The sequence below is a fragment of the Typopeltis vanoorti genome, chromosome 22 (genome assembly GCF_054136105.1).
Source record: "Typopeltis vanoorti isolate ZY-2024b chromosome 22, IOZ_Tvanoo_1.0, whole genome shotgun sequence".
In the NCBI taxonomy this organism is placed as follows: domain Eukaryota; kingdom Metazoa; phylum Arthropoda; class Arachnida; order Uropygi; family Thelyphonidae; genus Typopeltis; species Typopeltis vanoorti.
Window position 1 is genome coordinate 33,719,758 of NC_143570.1, and position 24,406 is coordinate 33,744,163.

A 24,406-nucleotide genomic window follows, 5' to 3' on the forward strand; every position below is an offset into this window, starting at 1 on the left:
ACCAGACCAAAAGAGCTTTCAACTTCATTGAACATTTGTACCTATTCAACTGCTTGAAAGTCTTCGGTTTTGGCTCAGGCATCATTCAAACCATTAATGTATTATATGCTAAAACTCACTTTTGCATGAAAATAAACAACCAGTTCATCATATCTATACCATACAACAGGGTATTAAACAAGGCTGTCCACTTTCTGGTCCTCTGTACACAATTGCTGTAGAGCCCTTTCTGCACCAAGTAAACATGTTGCTTAAGGCATCCTGTCCTAAACTTTCTTATCAAGCCATAATCCTGTCAACATACACTGATGATGTTGCAGTTATAGCCTGCAAAGAGGAGGATTTCTCTAACTTATAAACAGCATACCAACAATACCAAGAAGCTTCAGGAGCCAAACTAAATGCAAATAAAACCTCAAGACTGTGGTGTGGCAAATGGAGAAACCAAACCGATGACCCCTATATCTGCCACTGGTCTGCAGAAGAAAACAAATACTAGGGAGTCCACTTAGGTAGGAAACACATCCACTTATTTGGATAAGAACTGAGATACACTTATGAAACATTCAAACAAGTACTAGGAAAAGTGGGTGACAAGACGAGCTTCTGCCTCTATAAGAGGGAAAGTAATAATTTTTAATCAAATAGCTGTTAGTCCTTTGGCACATATTAAAGATTTTCATGCACTGGTGCAATTTATCAAACAAATACTGTCAGCTACATTTTTGAAAATTATGGAGACAACTACCGTGTTTGAATAAAAACTTTAATTTAATATAACTAAAATCTACATTCGACGTTTCGACCTTTATGTCAAGGTCATTTTCTGGAGCATACACACTATACACACAAAACAAGTTACACTACAATCAAACTGGTTTGTTAAAGTTACTGACCAACCGCTACAACAATTGTTGGCCTGACCTCTGGTGAAAAAAAAAAAAATTATACATGAACGCTAGAGTCCTATTATTAGTGTTATCTGTTGGTTTGGGCACAACTACAAGTCTATGTATCTATCTATATACGTATATTAACATCATGATTATACATGTGCATTCCAGCCATTTGGTATGGAATGGTTTCTAATACTAGCTGAAGATTGGCTAGAGTCCTGAATGCATGTATACATGTATAATCATGATGTTAATATATGTGTATAGATAGATACATAGACTTGTTGTTGTGCCCAATGTATTTCTACAACCAACAGATAACACTAATAATAGGACTCTAGCGTTGATGTGTATATATATATATATATATATTTATTTATTTATTTATTTTATTTTATTTTTTTTCACCTTTCAGTCCAACAATTATTGTAGCAGTTGGTCAATAACTTTAACAAACCAGTTTGACTGTAGTGTAGCTTATTTTCTGTGTATAGTGTGCATGCTCCAGACGACAGAAGATGACTTTGACATAAAGGTCGAAACGTCGAATGAAGATTTTAGCTATATTAAACTAGTTTTTATTCAAACACAGTAGTTGTCTCCATAATTTTCAAAAATTTATTTGGATCACCATGTAAGCTTAAAAGAAAAAATTCTTTCAACTATTTATGAATTCATATGGAACCAAACAAACTGGCTTTCCTATTGTAAGATAAGTAGTTATCTTAAAGGAGGAGGACAAAATTTGATTTACATTGACCACAATGTTTTGCACTCTTCAACACCCAACAACAGGAAATGGCACACAAATATACCACCAAATATCTTTTCAGTTCTGCCACTAGAGGTCTGTCTCTCCCTCCCTCTCTCTCTCTCTCTCTCTCTTTTCACAGCCTTCAGAATGATAATAGCCCATGTGCCAGTGAGTCTAACAAATTTCTACAGAGCTATTCTTCAAAGATGGAAGAACTTAAACCTCCAGCACACAGTGAAGACAGCCTCCCTCCTTGAAATCTTCATGGAATTCATCTTCCACAACACAATGGTAAGGAACCCCTTCACCGAGAGAGCTCCTCTCTCCTCCATGAAGCTGTTGAGGTGTGAGTCTTTGGATGACATTCTTTCTTCAGACCTTACCTAACACTTTACAAAATCTTGGAATTCAGGAATCAGACCGAGCACATATATTACTTTTCAGGCAGATATGCCTGATAGCATAACAGAAGGACTCAGACATCCCATGACAGAAGATCCTATGCCTTTCTTTTTGATGAAAACCAACAATGCATGGAAGAGACTTAGATACTCTCCAATGTTGACAGATACAGCACTCTAATACAACAGTCCAAGCAAAGTGTCTCATTGGATAATTCTGCATTAATCTACTGAGACCTACTATATTTACAGATTTAGTGGCACTAGAGCCACTAAATCTGATGTCGATATTCAGTGAAGAATGTGGCACAATGCCCTTCCCACTCCTGTTATTTATTTATTTGGCACATGCAGTAGGACACAGAATATAAAAACATATGAACATGAATATAATATAAAACTACAATTGCATGTCTAAATTTTTGATCCATTCTAGTGCTGATGGTACAGCTTGGAGAAAAATCAGACTACTCACCTTGATAAGCATGCAGACTGCATTCAGCAGTGATGTAACAAATTGTTTGTTTAGGAGCAGTAAGTGCAGTCACATTGAGGATAAAGGCATTTTCTCCAATTAAATAACAAGTCTGCACATATTCCATGGTTCATACAAATCCTATTACCCGTATCTTAGGGGAAGTTCAAGAAAAGATTGGTTAATAATAACTCAAAACCACATTTGTAGTTGAGGATTGTCAAATGTTTGTATACCACCATCTTGTCCATTCTCCTTTGGAGATAAAATTATTTGTAGGTTTTTTTGCTTTATATATTGGTGGTCATCTACATTTCAATCAGCTGATTCCAGGACATCCTTGTGGACAGTGAGAAGAGGATTATTATTTTATTTTCTTCTCCAAAGGTGTGATGCAGGATGTTTCTCAAGGTAGGAAGCCAGTAAGTATTCATTGAACTGATTGCACCAGATATCAGCAGCAGAGTGTTATTAAGCCGAGTATTGATGATCTATGGGTGTGGGGACTGTTGAGCCAAACAGGTGACCAGTATTCAGCTACAGAGAATACTAGAGCTGATGAGCATAAGGTGCTGGTAGTAGCAAAGGATCCCTAAAGTTTTTGAACAATATTATTAAAAGTCTTGATTTTAGCCACTGTATTCTCCAATTGTTTATTGTAGGAATGTGTGCTGCCCATTGTACCTATATACTTAAGAAACTTGTTATATCATAACGTAGTACCATTTAGGGTGACCTGAAGTTCTGTATTGGAAAGTCTGCTGTGCAGATGGACCAAGACACTTCAGATTTATTTGCATTTGAGTACAGTCTCCATTTCTTAAAGTAATCCCTTAGAGTTCCTAGATTGGATGTTAGAGTTTCTTCCATATTTTTAAATGAATTGTGTCCAGTAGCAAGAGTGGTGTCATCTGCATAACAAAGCATTCTGGCTTATTTATCAGGGAATTCTGAAATATACAGATTAAAACGGAGGACTAACACTGATACCATTTTTTTAGCTTTTTCCTGTTTACTAATTTCTTTTCCTAGAGTCACTTGAAAATATCTATCACTTAGCATATTGTTTACCAGATGGATTGTAGTTAGACAATGAATGACTTTAATAAGTTTATTTATTAGACCCTCCCTTCAAACAGTGTCATAAGCTGCTGTGAGATTGATGAATACTGCAACTATTTTCAGAGGTTTTTTTTTTTTTTTGAAAACCTGCTTCTATAAATTATATCAAAGATAAGACCTGATTACAGCAGCTTCAGTTGGGCCTAAAGCCTTCCTGTTTTTGATCCATGATAATGTGTTAATTCAACTGAAAGTAAGCCTTTCCAGGAGTTTGTATGTGCAGCTAAGTAGTGCTATGGGTCTATAGCTCTGAGGTTGATCCTTTGGTTTATTGTGTTTTAGTAGAGAAATGATTTTTGTCTTCATAAATTGTTTTGGTAGCATTCCAATTTTTAGAACTTCCTGTGTGCAGTTGCTGCACAGTTAATGTCTTATTTCTGACAAGAAATAAGACATTATTTCTTGTCAGAAATAATTTTGGCATTGCTGTAGCAATCCTCCATGTTGTTATTATTATTAACCTAAGACCACATGGAGTCAAACACTCATCCAGTAGGTCCCTTTGTCATAAGCCCTCTCAGATGATGGTGAACTCGTTCCTGACAGACTGTCTTAGGACCACAGTTATGCCTCTTAGACAAGCAAAGTGGTTTATTTTTGTACTGATTAAACACCTAGGATATTTCACCTTTTCAGAAACCAGTCAGCTCTGCTGTTCTCAAAATCATGGCTCTAGCCAGACAGGCATCCATAATAAGTCCTTTATTGAACTCCGAATGGTCTTTTGTTTTTCCCATTGTAGTCAACACTGACCAGCAGCATTCTTAAATAGTTGCCTATAGTGATGCATGCGGCCAAGTATTTTGCATATATGCTGCATACGTGACATTTAGGTACATCTGCATCATCATCATCATCATTTATTTAGTTATTGGTAGTAGAGGTTCGGTAGTGGTGGAGACGGAGAGTTGTACAGTAGGTGTCCTCCCGCGATGAGTCTTCGGACTCCTTGGAGGTGTCACAAATAATAATAATAATAATAATTTATAATTTTACAATTATAAATAGGAAAATCAATCAAAACAAATAAGTAGTCTGTGTACACCCTCTGTCCAAGAAGAAACCAAACTTTTGATAGAAAATGAAACAGGCCAATTATAATTATTCAGTTTATTTCAATCAGTATACTCTCCCTCAGCTTCGATACAGTGTTTGGCATGGTCAATTAATTCGTTAAATGAGTTTTTATATCGGTTTTTGGGATACTGTTGAGGGTCGTGGTTACTGTTGCTTGAACATTTTCAATGGGGTCGTATCGCTTTCCTTTCATCGGCAGATGAAGTTGGGGGAGAGAAAGAAGTCACAGGGTGCTAAATCAGGTGAATACAGTGAGTGATCCAACACACAAATTTGGTTTTTGCTCGAAAACTGTCTCACAGTGTTTGAACAGTGAGATGGTGCATTATCATGCAAAAGTGACCAGCTACTTGCATCACGATATTCATGCCGTATATCGTATTCACGCGATGAATTCTTGCTATCAATCTCTTCAAAACTTCGAGATAAAACTCACCATTGACCGTTTGGGTAGACGGAACGAATTCTTTGTGAATAATGCCCTTGGATTCGTACAAACAAATCGGCATTGTCTTTACTTTTGACTTCTCCAAGCGACTTTTTTTCGGATGTCCCTCTTCTGGTGGTCTCCACTCAGCACTATCGTGCTTTTTTTCAGGCTCATACTCAAAACTACGTTTCGTGGTGTTTTGAGTATGAGTCCAAAACATTAACCAGTAATGATCGTTTGAAGGAAGTTTGAGTCCTTACGAGGTTTTAATGAGGTCCTTGCAGTTCAATTCGAAACATATTTTGGTTGTCAGTCAACTTGCGGGAACAAATGGGGAATTCAATTTACACAAGCCCAAACTCTTGGTTAAAATGTTGTGCACAGTTGATTTTGGAATCCCCAATTCATCTTCAATCAATCTCATGGACAACTTCGGGTTTTCTTTGATGAAATCATGCACTTTTTGGCATGATTTCATCAAAGCTCGTCTCTCAGTCCAGTTTTTGGACTGCTGGCTTTTCTTCCTCAAGCACTTTAAAATTGTTTAAACCACTCGTAAACTTGAGTATGGGATAAGCATTCTTCACTGTATGCATTTTGGTAAAACTTTTACCAAGTTTAACACAACAGTTGATCGCAGCTCTCTGTTCGAAATTCATTTTCCGACCGTTCGTCAAAACGCACTATCACTCTTGGCACTATAACTCAGCTTCTAATGAAACAAATGTCATAAACAGTTGACACAACACTAATAAAGGTTGCTGCTTTCGACAACAAAAAAGCTACAACAGGTTGCGCCACTGGTTTCTTATATTTTCGAAAAGTTCGGTTTCTTTTTGAACAGAGGCTGTACACTAAGATAGGACTTGGAGGTTGTTATGACGTGAAGGAAAACTAGGCTTCTCTGTCATATGCTAATTGACGGATCTCTGATGCAGAGAGTTGGGGGTAAACAGGGAGAATATTGCTGATGTATTTCCAATATGGAGTTCAGGTTCTGCCTCTTTTTTCTTTTTCCATCTGTATGGGTGTAGAGGACCAGAGCATCAAAGGGTACAGAGGGTGGATGTCTAAGTTGGTGGCCGAGCCATTTTATTTGGTTTCTTTGAACAGTGCTGACTAGAAGATCTTGCTGGGTTTCATCTAATATAGTAGAGTTGGGAATGTGGTTTTCCCAGAAGTAATCCAGGATATTTCTTAGACAAGTAATTCCACACTTCTTTATCATATTGGTCGCTGCTTTTGTTCAAATGTTCCAGGTCTGGGTGCCATACAGAAAGATAGACTAGCTGGTGCACTTGTAAAGACGAATCTTCGTCTCCTTTGAGATGAGGCTCAACTTCCATACTTTATTAAGATTTCTGTGGAACTGCAGTGCTTTCTGTTTTCTTGTTTTAATGTCTGTTAAGGAATCTGAGATGTGTGACCCAAGGTATACAAAGTCCTCTACTTCTTTGAGGTGGCCATTTTGATTTATACAGATGTGCCCATCTATCTGATGTTTTAATATCTTTGTTTTTTGTTTTAATATCTTTTTGGAGTTTATTTTTAGTCCAAATATTTCTGCAGTTCTCCTAAGGCTGTTGAAGTGGTTTTGGGCATCTGAAATGTTGAAGTCGATGAGAACTATATCATCTGCAAAGCTCAGGTCTTCAAAGTGCATCTGTATATATGGGTCTTTGATAAGGATTCCAGATTTAACTTACATTAATACATCTGCATACAGGTTTCTAATTCAGTTCCTGGTATGTGTACATCGATGATTATGGAAATATCCAATCCTTGCCAAGCTGGTAAGTGAGGGGAAATAGTTAATAAAGAATATGTTGAAATCTTGCAGGAGGATCTAAATAGTATACCAGTTTGGGCAAAGTATGAGCCTCCATAGCTCAGTTGGTATAGACGAAGCCCATTGGTCAGAAAGACCTGGGTTCAATTCCTGTCAGTGACGTGAGGAACCTTTATCTGGTTTCTTTTGACTAAAGGTGAGTTAGCTGGTCTCATACGGAGGTAAAGGGCTTTTTTCACCTGGAAACTCAGGTTTTTTTGTCCCTCCGAACAGGCAAATCAGCCCTGTGAACAAACATGTATTACAGTCATGAATACTTACGACAATATGTGGAAGAGATAGGGTCCTCACCACACGTCGTTACGCCCGTAGTTAACCATGGGTCACATCAATGGGAATTGGGCAAAGTATAATGGCTACCAATTCATGGTATAGAAATATAAAGTGCAAAGTTATGCACTTCAGTATGAGAAAACTACAGGCTATGTATTACATAAGTGAAACAATTCTGCAGGAAATTGATGAGATTATGAATTTAGGAATAATGGAGGGACAGACAGTCGAAGTTCATACTTAAAAGTGGACAAAATAAAAAATATCTCTGAGGATCACACAGATGCTAAGAAACACTGATACAGGGATAAAGAAGTTATCATACTCTTTATAATTTCATACATATTTTTTGTATACAAAAATATGTACGGAAATATCTTGTATACTAAATTCAAGCAAAAAACTAAGCAACAACCTAAACAAAATGGAAAAACTGGCCCTCAAATCCCTAAGAAATAACCAGGACATTATAATCATGAAAGCAGATAAAGGGAATGCCACTGTTGTTTTAGATCGGACAACTTACATAGAAAAAAACGAACCATTTGGTATCGGACCACAACACCTACCAAATGGTAAACTACAACCCCACGAAACGCATCGAAAAGAAAATTTAATTAATTAAATCTTTAACACATGGGCAGAAGAAACAACTAAAAAACTAATACCTCATTATGCCCTCGTGCTCAGAATTTATGGCCTGCCAAACAGACACACCACTACGTCCGATTGTTGAAGGAATTGACAGCTCAAATTACTACTTAGCAAAAAAATTAGCGGCCACACTCAAGGAATTAGTCGGTCATTCCCCTTCCTACATAAAAAATATCACATTTCATAAACAAAATTAAAAACATTACACTCAGTGACCAAGATTTATTAGTCAGCTTTTACGTAACTTCCCTTTTCACCAATGTCCCGATCAATGATACTATCTTGCACCTACAGAACATTTTTCCACACGACATCATGGTCCTCTTTGCCCATGTACTCCTCTCCGGATATTTCGTGTGGCAAAACAATTTTTACCTTCAAAAAGAGGATACAGCCACATGGGCTCACCACTTTCTTCCCCAGTAGCTAACTTTTATGACTTTGAGCAATGAGCTCTACACTCAGCATGTCTAAAGGCCAAAATTTGGCTCATATACATCGATGATATTTTCGCCATTTGGCCCCACAGCCACGAAGCACTAAATACATTCCTTAGCCACCTGAACAAACAACACAAACATATCCAATTCACCACTGAAATGGAAAAAATAACTCTCTTCCATTCCTAGACACACTCATCACACGTCTTCCCTCAGGCTGTCTCTCCTTCTCAGTCTACTGCAAACCTACACACACAGGCCAGTACATATACAAAAATTCTTATCACCACCCAACACAAAAACTAGGAGTCATAAGCACCCTTAAACACAGAGCTCAAACTATTTGTTTAAATGAACAAGCTCTAAAGCAGGAATACGAGATCATCAACCATACATTTATAAAAAAAATGGATACAGTAAAAAAATGTTCACAAGATCCTCCACAGAGATACCACTAAAAACAAAAAAGATTTCAAGAATGCTATTGTCATACCTTATGTTAGCGGTATTTCTGGAAAAATAGACAGAACACTACACAAATACAACATCAAAACCGCCTTTAAACCCCTGACAAAATTAAGACATCTACTCACTTCTTCCAAAGATCCTCTTCCACACCTAGCCCCACCCAGAGGTTCACAAATACAATGCATATGTAACCTACCATACATAGGGGAAACAGGGCGAACCATCCCAATTAGGAAGGATGAACACAAACGACACATTAAATACCTCCATTTTGGAAAAACCGGCCTTTCTGACCATGCTCTCCAAACATACCACAGAATTAACTGGAAAAATACCAAGTCCCTACACCACACCAAAACCTGCAAGAAGAAATTTAAGGAAGCATGTGAAATGCTCAAACATAATCCAAATCTGAATAAAAATGATGGTCTAACCATTCCAAGAATGTGGAGGACCCATTTGCAACCTTTGTAGCAACCAGAACAAGCCAAAGAAATCTTAATACAAGAAGACTTGGTGAAGTGTTTTCCCTTAACATTCAATAGCAACTTGAACTGTACAAATCCAGAAGAATCTTAGTACAGGAAGACTTTAGCAGAGTTTATTGTAGTTTTTTATTTATTTTATATATTAATTTTTTCATTTTATTATTTTTTTAAAATTTCTTTTGTATATATATTTTTTTATTATTTTTTATTTATTTATTTTTTTATGACTAGAGGTCAGGCTAAGAAAAAGATCAATTAATAGCGTAGATTTAATTTACCTTTATAGAGTGCAAGAGCTTGTAGCTTGGTTTCTTATACATATGTATCTTTCTGATGATGACCTCAATACAGGGGTCGAAATGTCAAGTGTTATTTTATTATATTATTATATCACATCTCCAGGGAGTCCAAAGACTCATCGAGGAAGGGCTCTACAACTCTTTAGCTCACTACTCCACCAACCTTCATTATCTAACACCAACGCCATCTACTGCTGACTACCACCACTAGTGCTTTCTCCACAGACTCCTTAAGAAAGTCACTTCTTGGCCTGTGGAAGTCACTAACAAACTAAAACCTTATAACTCTAGACCCCCCCCCCCCCCGATTATATGGACTCCCAAAAATACATAAACATAATGTGCCATTACGTCCCATAGTGGATGGCATTGATTCCCCCACATATAAATTAGCCAAACATTTAGCCAAAACGCTCACACACTATACTGGCAACACACCATCACACATAAAAAACTCAACCCACTTTAAAGCCAGTGTAGAAAACCTCTCACTCCAACACACTGACATAATGGTCAGTTTTGACGTCTCCTCCCTATTCACTAATGTCCCACTCAAAGAAACCCTAGAGCTCATCCAAGCCAAGTTTCCTCCCGATATCTCAGCCCTATTTCAGTTCACAATGAACTCAGGCTATTTCGTTTGGCAAGGAAAGTTCTACCAACAGATAGAGAGGACAGCCATGGGTTCGCCACTTTCCCCACCCTTGGCCAATTTCTTTATGGAGACCTTTGAAGAGAAAGCCTTAAACTCCGCCCCACAAAAACCCACTATTTGGCTTCGTTACGTGAATGATGTGTTCGCTATTTGGCCACATGGCTCGGACTCACTCCACTCCTTCCTAACACACTTAAACAACCAACACCCCAGAGTCCAGTTCACCTTAGAAAAAGAGGAAAACAACACCCTCCCCTTCCAAGACACTTTAATCACCTGCCAGCTTGATGGATCTCTGGTTTTCTCTGTTTACAGAAAACCCACCCATACTGGCAGATACATTCACCAGCAATTCCCCCCCCCCCTCACAACAATATGGGGTTATAAAAACACTATATAACAGGACAAAATTAATCTGCTCAGATGACAAGGCCCTAACTACTGAACTAAACCACATCCACAACACTTTCTTAGCCAATGGCTGTAACCCCAAAAAAATCCAAAAAATACTCAAACCAGTAAACCACAACCCCTCTCTCCCCCTCCACAATAAAGATTACACCAAATCTATCACCATCCCCTACATCCAGGGCACCTCTGAGAAAATAACCAATATCCTCAGAAAATATGACCTTACTTCCTGTTACAGAACATATAAAAAGTTGGCATCCCTTATCCGCTCTACCAAAGACCAACCACTTCCCTTAGACCTACCTGGTGTATACCAGGTCCCTTGCAGCTGCAAATTGTCCTACTTTGGCCAAACAGGCAGAACAACAAATATCAGGATTTCAGAACACAAAGACTACATCCGGTTTCACCAGTACAGCCGCTCTGGGCTGGCAGACCATGCCTTAGATACCCACCATAGAATTCGCTGGAAGAAAACAAAACTAATACATCGCAGCAAGTTTAAATACGAGAGATTATTCAAGGAATCTTCAGCAGCTCTAAAAAACGTTCCTAACTTCAACAAATTTGGGTGCATGAAACTACCCCAAATTTGGGAGACTTATATTTTGAGAACTTCAGCCCAAATGCCATGTCAACCAAATTAGCCCACCAGAGGGCACCATTAGGACTTTAGGAGCAATATTAGTTTCTTGCTTTCTTCCTCATTTGCTTTTGTTAGTGCCTACGTGCACATACCATATCTTTATGTTCCTGAAGATGGCAATGTGACGTTGCCGAAATATAGAAGTTATTTATTAAAGTTATCTTTAATTAATATACTTTTTATGCGTTGTTAATTCCGTAAACTAATTACCAGTTATGTATGACCAACGTATAAGACTTGCTACTAGAATCATAAGTAGTATGCAGGTTTCTAAGATGCCAAGTTACTTGTCTGTAACAGGCCGTTGAGGCTAACATAAAAGGGATTGTGATAGATAGATCTATCATCAATAGTAGATGTGGAGGTAGAATAGGTATATCATCATGCTAAGAAAGTGATATGTTGGTTGGAATTTTGGCAGAAGCAACCATGTCTGTCTAAACCAGGAGTCACATATATGTTATGGCATGCATATTATGGCTTATTATCATTATTTGTTTAATTTTTCTGATTTTTTAAAAAAATATTTAGTCCTTTATTACCATTCTTCTTTAACCTTTTGGTTTTGCCCACTGCTGGACAAAGGTCTCTCCCATGGTTTTCCAGACTACTCGGGTTTTCTATCTTTCCCATCTATCTCACTCCTGCAACTTTTTCCAGTTCATCTCTCCACCTTCCTTTTTTTAAAAAATAGTTAGTCCTTTATTACCATTCTTCTTCTTCTTCAACCTTTTGGTTTTGTCCACTGCTGGACAAAGGTCTCTCCCCCATGGTTTTCCAGACCAGTTGGTTTTCTGCCTCTTCCATCCATCTCACTCCTGCCACTTGTTCCAATTCATCTCTTCACCTACTTCTCAGTCTTCCTCTTTGTCTTGCTTCATCCATTGGTCTCCACTCTGTTGTTTTTCTAGTCCATCTCTTGTCATTGCATCTGGCAACATGGCCAGCCCATCTTCACTTAGCCTGTTTAATGTATTTTACGATATCTGTGACACCTGCTTGAAATCTTATCCAGGTATTTGTCTTCCTATCTCTTAATGTTATTTTTAGCATATCTCCATGCAATGTTGTGTTGCTCTGAGCTTTTTGTTTAGGGCTTCTGTTAAAGTCTGTGTTTCTCCCCTGTATGTTAGGACAGGAAGTATGCACTGGTCAAAAGCTTTCCTTTTTAGACTCATAGGAATATCATTTCTGAGTATCTCTCTTTTTTCCATAAGCCATCCATCCATCCATCCAAGGTGAATTCTTCATTCAATCTCTTTTCTTTTTGCAATCCTCAAAGGAGAACAACTGGCCCAAATATGCATATGAGATAACTTGTTCTGTTTCATGGTTTTCATCTTTGATAGTTCTTTGGTTTATGTATTTATTCATCATTATTTTTGTTTTTTTCTCTATTTATTTTTAATCCAGTTACTCTGGAGACTTCATTTAGCTGATTTAGTCTTTCTTCAAGATTACCAGCTATTAGGACAACATCATCTGCAAATTTCAGATGATGCAGACTTTCTCCATTTATGTTTATTCCTTTTGTTTCCCCATCTAGGCTTCTAAAGACTTCTTCTAATGCAGCTGTAAATAGTTTAGGAGATATAGTATCACATTACTGGATGCCTTTTTGTATTGGAAACTTTTCACTGTTTTTATATAATTTAATTACAGTAGTTGTATTATTGTAAGTATGTTTTAGTGTTTCAATATATGGTTTCTCAGTTCCCTGGGTTTCAAGAGTGTTTAGTATTGCAGATGTTTTAACTAAATCAAATGCTTTTTCATAGTCTATATAAGGCAGACATAAGGGGTATGTATTCAATTGATTTTTCACTGACCTGTCTTAATGTGTGAATATGTTCCAAAGTATTGTAATTCTTCCTAAATCCAGCTTGTTCACAGAATTGCATTCTCTCAAGTTTAGATTTCATTCTATTATTTATAATTTTTTTGAAGACTTTATGTATGGTGGGGAGTAGGCTTATAGGTCTGTAAGTTTTTAATTTTTTCCTTATTTTAAAAATTATTATTAGGAGTGAATTGTTCCAATTTTTTAGAATTTTTCTCAGTTTTAAGCATTTATTACAGTTCGGTCAGCTGTTTGATGACAGGGCTTCCTCCCAGTTTTAAGAAGTCTACCATAATTCTATCTTCTTATTTCACTCGAGTTATCCACAGTTGATTCTTGGATGTCTTGGTCCTTGTCTTCATAGAATTCATGTATAAAATTCCTGAATTCTTTTGATTATTGCATCTCTATTTTTTATAAGTTCACCATTTTTTTCTCTTACAATAGCTATTTCCTTTGTTCCAACTGATAATGTTTGTCTTAGGACCTTCATATTACTATTGTTTTCTATTGTTTCTTTAATTTTCTAGCATTATATAATCTAATTTCATTTTTCATTTGCATTTCTTTTTGCATATAGTTTTACAAATTTCCGAATTTACAAATTTCCGGATATTCTTTTATTATTATTATATGACACCTTCAGGGAGTCCAAAGACTCATCGAGGGAGGACACCTACTCTACAACTCTCTGTCTCCACCACTCCATCCACCGACTACAATGAACCTCAAATACTTTCATCATCTACACCAACACCATCTGCCTCCTACCATCACCATTAATATTTTCACAGACAATTAAAAACATCCATGCCCACGTCGGGATTCGAACCTGCAGTCTTTTGGCTGGAGAGCAGATACACTAACCACGTGGCCAAGGTCTCATTCAAATCTCTTTTGATATCTCTTCTTTTACTTCATCAGATCTAATGTTTCCTGTCTTAGTTTTGACTCTCTTTGGTGCCTTTTTACACCTCCTATTTTTAGTGCACAATTCAAGAGAGATTTTGTTAAGATTTCATTAGCATCATCGATGGTAGTAGCTGTGTTTAACTTTTTTAGTTAATTTTTGAGTGATTCTCTATAACATTTTTATTATGGTAGAGTTTTTGTAGATTCACATTATTACCATTAGCATTTCTTTTTATTATTTTGAATTCTTATGAATACAAAGATTCATCAGAATTAACCAGTGAAACATAATTTAAATGGAATTAAATGGTATTTGTAAATTTATAATAATTTTTTTCCAGGATTTAAGACGAGTTATAACAGAGGCTAAAGTTTTGGAAACAGTAAGAAACCATGGACAGTTCGTTCATCTTTATGAGGCCTTTGAAACAGAAAAAAGGTAATATTGTATTCATCATAAGATTAGTTGATTTGTTATAGCTTTTTTTCTTCTTAGCTAAAATTTGCATTTAATTTATTAAATTTTAATACTTAATTTTTTTAAATTTTCAAGTGGAATGGTTTATTCAGTTTTTTTAAATATGCATTTATTATGATGTTTATCATCATCATCATCAAATTTCTGATTATGTACCCTCACAGGGACGTACAGAATATTATGATAGTACTACACGAAAAAACATCATTACTAACTTACGATCAACAATTTTCTTCCAGACTAGTCTGTTGTCTGTCAAGAGTCTAACATTATCAGATCTTATATTTCTGTCTTCTAAGACACTTTAACTATATCAATCTGCCTACATTTTGGTCTTCCTATGTTTTTTTTTTTCCCTTGCAATCTAGTGAAGAATGCTTGTTTTCCTAATCTTTCCTCTCCCATTCTCCGTAAGTGACCTTGCATGAGATTAGTTCTACTAACACATTACTGAATGTTAACATGGCAAGTTCTTTCCTAATATCATCATTTTTAATGTGATACTGCAATTGATGTCATCTGTCACTCTCCTAATTTTTCTCAGAACTTTTATATCTGTAGTCTACAGTCTTTGATCAAGTGTTTTATTTGTAACCCAGCTCTCAGATTGATAAATTAAACTTGGTTTGAACACTTTCTTGTATATAGCTAGTTTAGTGTTTTGACTAATATCTCTCTTATTCCATATAAGTTTATTTATATGGAATAAGATTTAATTTACTTTAATTTTCCATCCTATTGTCTAGTGGTGGTGGTCGACAATATGTTATTATTATTATTATTATTACAGGCAACTCCAAGGAGTCCTTAGACTCACCGAGGGAGGCCCTAACATCATGTCAAGAACAACTATTCAACATTCACACAGTATCTATCATACTTTGCCTTGAACTCATTCACAGTCATTGCACCCAAAAGAGATTCTAGCAGCTTATTCCACTCATTTACCACTCTCCAAGTAAAAACCATAGCTGTAACATCCTTGCTAACCACACTCTTGCCCAGTTTCCATGGGTGGCCCCTAGTCCTCCCACCAGCAGTCCTATTCTCAAAAATATCCTCTGAATTAATCTTATAGAAACCTTCAGTAATTTGAATGTTTCAATCATATCACCCCTTTTCCGCCTATCAACTAATTTATGAAACCCACAAATCTTCAATCTGTTCTCATAATGTTCATTCCATAGACCTGCTACATCTCAGTCACTCGCCTCTGGATCCTCTCCACTTCCTCCCCATCAAGAAGGACTCCCAAATCTGGGCACAGTAGTCAAGATGTGGTCTTATCAAGGCTTGATACAGAGGAACAATAACTTGCTTGTCTCTGCTCGTCAAAGTATTCTTTAGTAACCAAGTGATTTGATGAGCTGATTTAGCCAGTTTTGCAATGTGCCCCCCCTAAACTTCAACTCCCTATCCACCAGCACTCCTAAATCCCTGGCCTCATCAATCTCCTGGAGTACAGTTCCACCAATGTGGTATACTGCTGCTAATCTTTTCACCCCAAAATGCATAACCTAACATTCTGGCACATTAAATTGACATCCATTCTCCTTAGCCCAGTCCTCCAAACTAACCAAATCATCCTGCAAAATTTTGACATCATGTGCATTCACAATTGCTCTATCCAACTTTGCATCATCAGCAAACAAATGAGCAGTTCTTCTCAGATCCTTTCCTATATCGTTAATGAACAAATTAAATAATAGTGGTCCAAGAACAGAACCTTGCGGCACACCACTAGTCACAGGCCGTCTTTTGGACTCTACTCCTGAATAAACTACTCTCTGATATCTCTCCATCAATCACCCTACTATCCATCCCCATATGCTGCAGTTTACTGATTAGAATTCCATTTGGTATCCTGTCAAAGACCTTAGCAAGGTCCAGCAGTATCACTGTAAACCCATTACCCTTATCCAGTTCAGCCATCACTCTGTTATAAAACATGAGCAAGTTACTGAGGCATGATTTACCCTTCACAAAACCATGCTGTCCCCCATACAGTATCTCATTTTCATCTATCCATTCCTGTATTTTTCTCTTGACTACTTTACAACGACTCCTGATATGCTGATTGGTCAGTAATTTGCAACAGAAGTTTTGGAACCTCCTTTGTGCAGTGGAATTATTTTCTCCTCTTTCCACTCCCTCGGGACTAACCCAGACCTGAGACTCAAAAATTAAACAAAATGGTCAAGGGCACTGACAATTCTTTAGCCGCTTCACGTACAACCCGAGCTGGTATACCATCTAATCCCACAGATGTAGTCACATTAAGGTTTTGTAATAAACTATTCACCTCCACTTCATTCACCATAATCCCTGTATAAGCTATTGGTTCCTTCATTCCTGCAGTATCACCACCTGGATGATATACTCTTGCAAAGTGCTCGCTAAGTAATTCCACCATATCAACTGATTCGGTTACCTCCCTACCATCAACATTCCTTAAAATCATTCTGCTGTATACATTTTTTCTTTTACTTGCAGCATATCAAAAAAACTGTTTGGGATTCTCTTTAGCTTGCATGGCTAATTCCCTTTCATAATCTGCTTTTGCTTTTCTTACCACACTCGTTACCCTTCTGGCCTGACTTTATACCATTCGTGTGCCTGCAGGTCACCTTTCTCCTTAAATTCCCTCAACAGTTGTTTCTTTTTTTGCAGCTCAAGTTTAATGGTGTTATTCATCCATTTAACCCCTACTTGATTTATTATTCGGACTCTAGGTATACACTCAGCTGTTACCTCCTGCAAATAGATGCTATTGGTGTAGATGCAGTTCGTTGAAGATGGAGCTGATAATGGAGACAGAAAGTTGTAGAGCAAGTGCCCTTCCTCGATGAGTCCATGGACTCCCTGGAGGTGTTATGTAATAATAATAATAATAATAGCTGAAATGTTTTACTTGTTCTATAAGTTCTTCATTCAGGATATAGTTGATGTTTACAATTTTTTTGACTATTTTCATTGTCTTTTGTCTTTTTATTGCTGATATTCCTACCAAATGTTTTACAACATTTATTCAATTTAGTCAGGGAATTTTGCAGACTTGTACTGGATTTATTTAGAAGTATAACATCATCAGCATAAAGTAAAGAGCTGAGATTAACATCACCAATTTTGATATCAGGTTTAATACCACTTTCCTTCATAAAGTGATCCATATAGATAATGAATATCAGTAGAGAGAATTCACACCCTTGTCACACACCTGATTTAACATCAAACCATCTTCTTGTATCTCCTTCAATTCTAGCTGCTGACTTAGTTTAAATAGATACCATGTATTGCTCAATTTAATGTCCCATTTACACCATAACTGTAGTGTTTTGAAGAGTTTTCCTTATGGCACCTTGTCATATGCCTTTTCCAGATCTACAAAACTTAAATACAGATCCTTATTATATTCCCAAGATTTCTGAACTATTTTTCTTGAAGTGAAAATCTGATCCTGACAATCTCTATTTGGCCTAAATCCATCTCGTTTTTCACCAGGCTTTCCTTCCACAATTTTTCTTAGCCATTTCTCAAATATGTTTGCATAAATCTTACTAGAAATTCTCAATAGGGAAATTCCTCTAATTCTTACATTTAATTTTATTTCCCTTTTTCTGAATTATGCAGTGCAACTACTGTCGAATGTCTGGTCATATATAATCTACTCCAGCTGCCTTTTCGCATTTCAAGTTTTTGATGGCTTTTTCTACTTTAAATGTGGATATGTGTCTTAATTGCATTTCTGTTGAGTATGTTCTACTACTGTGCTGACACTGCTTGTTTCATTTAGCAATATTTAAAAGGAATTACTTCAGACAACTAGAATATCTTTATCTTCAGTTTTCATGTCACTTTTTTTTTCAATAGCCACCAGAATATTTTGCCACCTTCCTTTGTTTAGCTTTTACACATAGTTTAGCTTTCTTACATTTTTCTTTATATAGGTAAACCTTATATAACGCGGATGGTAGGTTCCATAGAAATGCCGCATTATATAAATTGCGTTATGCGAGACTCCGATCACATAGAAAAAGTAGGGTTATGTTCTGAAATTATTTTTTTTTTAATTATATAAACGACATATCCAACAAAAAAATATTTTTATTTAATTGAGGTAATTCATGTGAGTTATGAAACAAATAATAGTATAAACTTATAAAAATTACAAATTGTACATAAACTTCATTGCACAGCCTGGCTGGCCGAGTGGTTAGCGTATCCACTCTCCAACTTAAAGTTTGTGGGTTCAAATCCTGCCGTGGGCATGGATGTTTGTAATTGTCTGTGGAAATACCAGTGGTGGTCGGCGGTAGATGGCGTTGGTGGAGTTGAGGTCAATTGGTGAATTGAGTGGAGACAGAGCTGTAGAGCAGGTGCTCTCCCTCGATGAGTCTTTGGACTCCCTGGAGGTGTCTAATAATAATAGTAATTTTTAGTAACTTTTTCCATTTTCTTTATGTCAACTGCCTGCTCTAGTAGCTTGAAAAATTCCTTTCCTTTTTCTTTAGAACCGTCTATGGCAGTGCTTCCCAAACTTATGGATGTAAAGGCCCCCCTTCGTAAAAATTAAAATATTTCATAGCCCCCCCCCCATTGAAAAAAATCATAATACAGACATATATTATTATAATATTTATTGTATTTATATTCAATACAAATTATATTCAAGATTTTGCATTTGTAATCTTTTTTGTGCTTCTTATCAATACCTTTGAAACTTATATGAATAGCATATATTTATTAATATTCATTAAGTGGGGATATATGCAGGAAGCAAAATTTGTGAACCAACACCAATGTGTGATTTTTTTCCATTCTTCTTATTGTGCTATCTTCTATCGAAGGTCAGCGACCATCTTGGCGAACAAACTGCGCTCTTGTGCTAATCTGAGCAGTTGTGCACTGCTCTTTCCTGTCCACGTCTTGATGTTGTCAAACCATGATATTCTTTTTCTTCCTCTAGTTCCTTTGCCATCAATTCTTCCTACCAAAATAGTTTGTAAAAGTTGGTATTTGCTGTTTCTCATGATGTGTCCAAGATATGATGTTTTTCGTTTCTTGATTATTTGTACAAGATGTTTAGCTTTGCCAATGGATTTTAAGACATCTTCATTGGTAATTTTTTCTGTCCATGATATCTTTAGCATTCTTCTGTATAGCCACATCTCAAAGGCTTCGATTTTCTTGATGGTTGTCGCCTTCAATGTCCATGTTTCAACTCCATAGAGCAGAATAGACCACACGTAACATTTCAGCATTCGGCATCTGACTTCCATGTTTAGGTCTTTATTGCAGAATAGTGTTCTCATTTTCATGAAGGACTGCCGTGCAACTTCAATCCTTGTCTTTATATCTATTTCTGGATCCCACCGTTCATTAAGCCAGCAACCAAGATATTTATATCTTGACACTTGATCAATATTTTTCCCATTGAGTGTCAGTTTCATTGATGAGGCTGGATGTTTGCTGATGATCATGTATTTTGTCTTGTTGATGTTTATATTTATTCCCATTCTTTGGCTTTCTATGTATACTCTGTCAACAAGTTTTTGGAGATCCATAATGTTATCTGCAATTAGCACGGTGTCATCTGCATATCGAAGGTTGTTAACAATCTTTCCATTTATTGTGATTCCCTCTGGACATTCTTCCAATGCTTTTTTAAAGATTACCTCTGCATATATGTTGAACAGGAGTGGTGAGAGCACACATCCTTGTCTCACTCCTCTTTTGATGTTAATATCACTGGTGGTAATGTTGTCTAATTGAACGGTAGCTGACTGATTCCAATACAGATTTGTTATTAGTCTTATGTCTTGTTCGTCTAGCCTTATTTGGTGAAGGATTTCTATTAAGTTGGTGTATCTGACTTTGTCGAATGCTTTTTCAAAATCTATGAAACACATAAAGACAGATTTCCGTTTTTCTATGCATTTTTGTATCAATATTTGGGTACAGAAAAGGGCCTCTCTAGTACCAAAACCATTCCGAAAGCCGAATTGTGTTTCACTTAGAGTTTCTTCACTTTTTCTATAAATGCGATTCTGAATCACTTTCAAAAATATTTTTAATGCTTGGCTCATTAGACTAATAAGTCTGAAGTCACCACAGGAATTCGCTTTGGGTTTCTTTGGGATAGTGATAAATGTAGATTTGAGCCAATCTGATGGAAATTCATCACTTTCATATATTTTATTAAATAGTTTTTCAAGAAGTTTGATGTTATCTGGTTCGATTAATTTTAAAAATTCTGTTTGCACACCATCTGGTCCACTGACTTTTCCTGTTTTACTTGTTTGTATAGCATTCTCTATTTCGCATTTCATGATTGCTGGTCCTTGAATGTTATCTTTTATATTTATAGGCTTCTGTCTAGTATCATTGAAAAGTTCTGTTACATATTTTATCCAAATCTGTGCTTTATTCTCTTCTTCTAGAACTATTTTTCCATTTTCGTCTCTTAGAGACACTATTTGCTTTTTCCTCAGTTTTCCGGAAATTTCGTTGATTTTCTTATACAGATTGAAATTATCACGTTGTTTCTGAAGCAGTTCAATTTCAGTACATAAATTTTTCATCCAATTTTCCTTGGCTTCTTTTATTTTTTTCTTGATGATGTTATGCGTTTCTGTATACCTGGCTAGGTCTTTGTTTTTATACATTCTTCTTGTATCAATAAGAGAAAGAATCTCATCTGTCATCCATTCCTGTTGTTTTATATTATTCACATAACCTACTTCTTCAATACTTGTTGTTACGATGGCATTCTTTAAGCTATTCCAAAGAGATTCCACACTTTTATTTTCTTCTATGTTAATCTGTTGTAATCGCAGGCTAAGCTGTGTCTTGGCACTTTTATTTATGTTCGGGTCTTTCAGTTTTTCTACATCAATTTTCTTTTTCTTCTTTTGTGATTTTTTTAGCTGATTTTAATCTAAGACGTACTTCTGCAACTATGGGATTGTGGTCTGATGAGATATCTGCTCCAGGATAAGTCTTTGCACTCTTTATACTACTGTGGAATCTTTTATTTATCAGTATATAATCAATTTGATTTCTGACAATATTATGTTGGTTATCTTGAGGCGATTTCCAAGTGTACAGTCTTTTTGGTGGAAGTTTAAACCAGGTATTTGCTATTGTTAGATCTTCTTCCTGACAGAATTGGACTAGGCGATCTCCTCTGTCATTTCTGGTGCCTAAGCCATGTTCGCCAACAATTTCTCCATCGCCCCCTCTTCCCACTTTTGCATTGAAGTCACCCATCACTATGTTTATATCATGTTTCTTTGTTAGGTTTTTAATCTCTTTTAGGTGTTCATAAAACTCTTCAACATCTTCTTCACTTTTGTCAGCTGTGGGTGCATAAGCTTGGATGATATTTATGTTAACGGGGTTTCCCTTAAGTTGTAACAGCATTATCCTTTCAGAAAATGGAATCCAATTTATTACTGATTTATTGATTTCTTCATCTACTATTACAGCTACACCATGTCGATGTTTGTTCTCATCATTCCCAGAGTAATACATTGTCATATTATCTTGTTGACACTTTCCAGATCCTGGCCATCTTGTGTCGCAAATTCCCAAACTCCGGATGCCCAGCCTCTTCATTTCTCTTGTGGCATTTCTTAATTTGCCAGCTTCATACAGAGTTCTGACATTCCAAGTTGCAATTTTAAAAGTGGACACCATTTTGAGCCCGGAGATTCTTCGCACCCCTGTCCCATTTAAGGGACGCCGGGAACTTTGGGCCAATTGTAAGGGTTTGCTCGCCATGGTGGTTGTTCTGGAGATAAGGTAGAGCAGTAGTTTCTCCGTTTGCTTTCTGCTCCGCAGTATTTTTTCCATTAAAATATAAAAAATAACAAAAAATAAATAATAAAAATTAAATACGTTTCTTTTAAGATTAAAAAAAAGAACTACTTAGTCTTAAAACATTTTGAATTTGTTTTCATTATTTCAGGGCTCCCCCTCAACAAAACTTACGGCCCCCAGTTTGGGAAGCTCTGTTCTATGGGATTATCATGAGCATAAATACGTTTCATTGTCCATTTCTCAATTTTGAAGTTCATCCACATAACACTACTTGAAACTGCTTTCCAATCAAGAAGTTTATATTCATGTTTGGTGTTGAATGCTATTGCTTCTCCTTCCTTTCCCTGATTATTATTGACTGAATATAACATCTGATACTCATTATTTAGTAAGTTTTTTATATTATTATTACATGATGCGTCCAGGGAGTCCGAAGACTCATCAAGGGAGGGCACCTACTCTACAACTCTCTGTCTCCATCAACCGCAACTACCATCACCATCATCTATGCCAACGCCATCTATCACCCACCACCACCACCACTAGATTTTCACAGACAATCACAAACATCCATGCTAATGGCGGGATTCAAACCAGCAGCCTTTTGGCTGGTGAGCAGATATGCTAACCACTCAGCCAACCAGGCCAGCACCTGTGATACCTGTTTTTGTGTTTTTTGTTTCAGTGTTGCTTTTCCAGTTCTTCTACACATTCAATTTCCTTTCCATTAGTACTCCTTATGCTGATGGTTGCTATCTTCACTTTTTCTGACATTGGGTTTGTTTCTTCTTCTAGATGCTGGATCTTGAGTCTGTTATAATAGTAGGCTTTTCCTTGCTCACCCTGGTTCCCTGACAAAAACAGTGGGAAACTTGTTTAACCAGGTGACACCCCAGTCAGCATGAAATCTCATGATGTTGCACCATCATATTATTTGTAGTTTAAACCAATAGAGAGAGTACAACTTGGTCATCTAAGTCCCAAATTTCCTGCCCATCCTGGTTTGTTCAGTATCCAGATACTTACTAATGGGGCACACTAAGTGAAGGTGAGAATGGGACATTAGGTCAGAACCCACAGTCAGTTCTCCACATTCTTTAAAAGCAATGTGGAGGTGTCCTTCCAGTTATTTGATTTGATCCTTAAGTGACCCTTACACACACACACACACTAGGGGGGCTCCCCCCCAGGTTCCAGACTGGTAGGTCAGTTCTCCTTGAATTCTGATGACTTGAATTTTGAAGACTCGAAAGCCCTCCCCCCCGGCACCTGCACCTCCCACCCCCGAGTTCCGGGCTCTGGTAGGCCAGTTCTCTTTGAATTCTGATGACTCGATACTCAGGGTAGCCTCTGAGTTTCAAAATGTTTCAAATAACTTGACAAAAAACATGACACAAAAACGTTACAGAAAAAGGCTTATCATTTTATATTATAGGGTAGATATATTTCTGCATAAAATCCCCTATAAACAGAATTAGTGCCTATGTAGCACAGTTGAAAGAATGAAAAGATATTCAGCCCTTTGATTGGGAAAAATCCTGAGCCATGTAGTTGCCTTTTATTAGTACTTTTAGGTTTCACTGGCCTGACAACTGTCTCAAACTGTTGGTTCTCTGATGAAAACTGTTATTTATTTTTGTATTTATTGTTTACCTGATTCTTTTTTTAAAACACAGGAATATGTAAATTTTCAGCTTTTGTCTTCTTCTGGAATATGTTCCTGGTGGGGATCTTCTTAACTATTTACAGACCTATGGACCAATGCCAGAAGATTTAGTCCAGAAATGCGTTTTACAAATAGTTATTGCAGTTAACTATCTTCATAAAAAAGGTAATGATATTAATACCAAAATTAAGATAATTTATAATACTGAATTGTTAAACTTTTCTCATTTATCATAATAAAGAAAATATATGTTAATTTTGCTCTAGTAAACTGGTAGATTTGTTAGAATATGCATTATAATAGCTAATATTTGTTGTTCAAATTAATAATAATAAGAATGTTATAATTATT

General features: G+C 36.6%; 1 protein-coding gene across 4 annotated transcripts in view; it reads left to right on the forward strand.

The window, feature by feature from the left end:
- The window catches only part of LOC150094292 (protein kinase C-like 3), a 289,221-nt gene that overhangs the window by 96,405 nt on the left and 168,410 nt on the right, over window positions 1-24,406 (forward strand). For all 4 annotated transcript variants that reach the window (XM_090412158.1, XM_090412160.1, XM_090412159.1 and 1 more), the window contains 2 exons: window positions 14,432-14,529; window positions 24,084-24,220. In XM_090412158.1, the coding sequence (XP_090268284.1) occupies window positions 14,432-14,529; window positions 24,084-24,220 (235 nt within the window). The remainder of the gene's footprint in view (window positions 1-14,431; window positions 14,530-24,083; window positions 24,221-24,406) is intronic.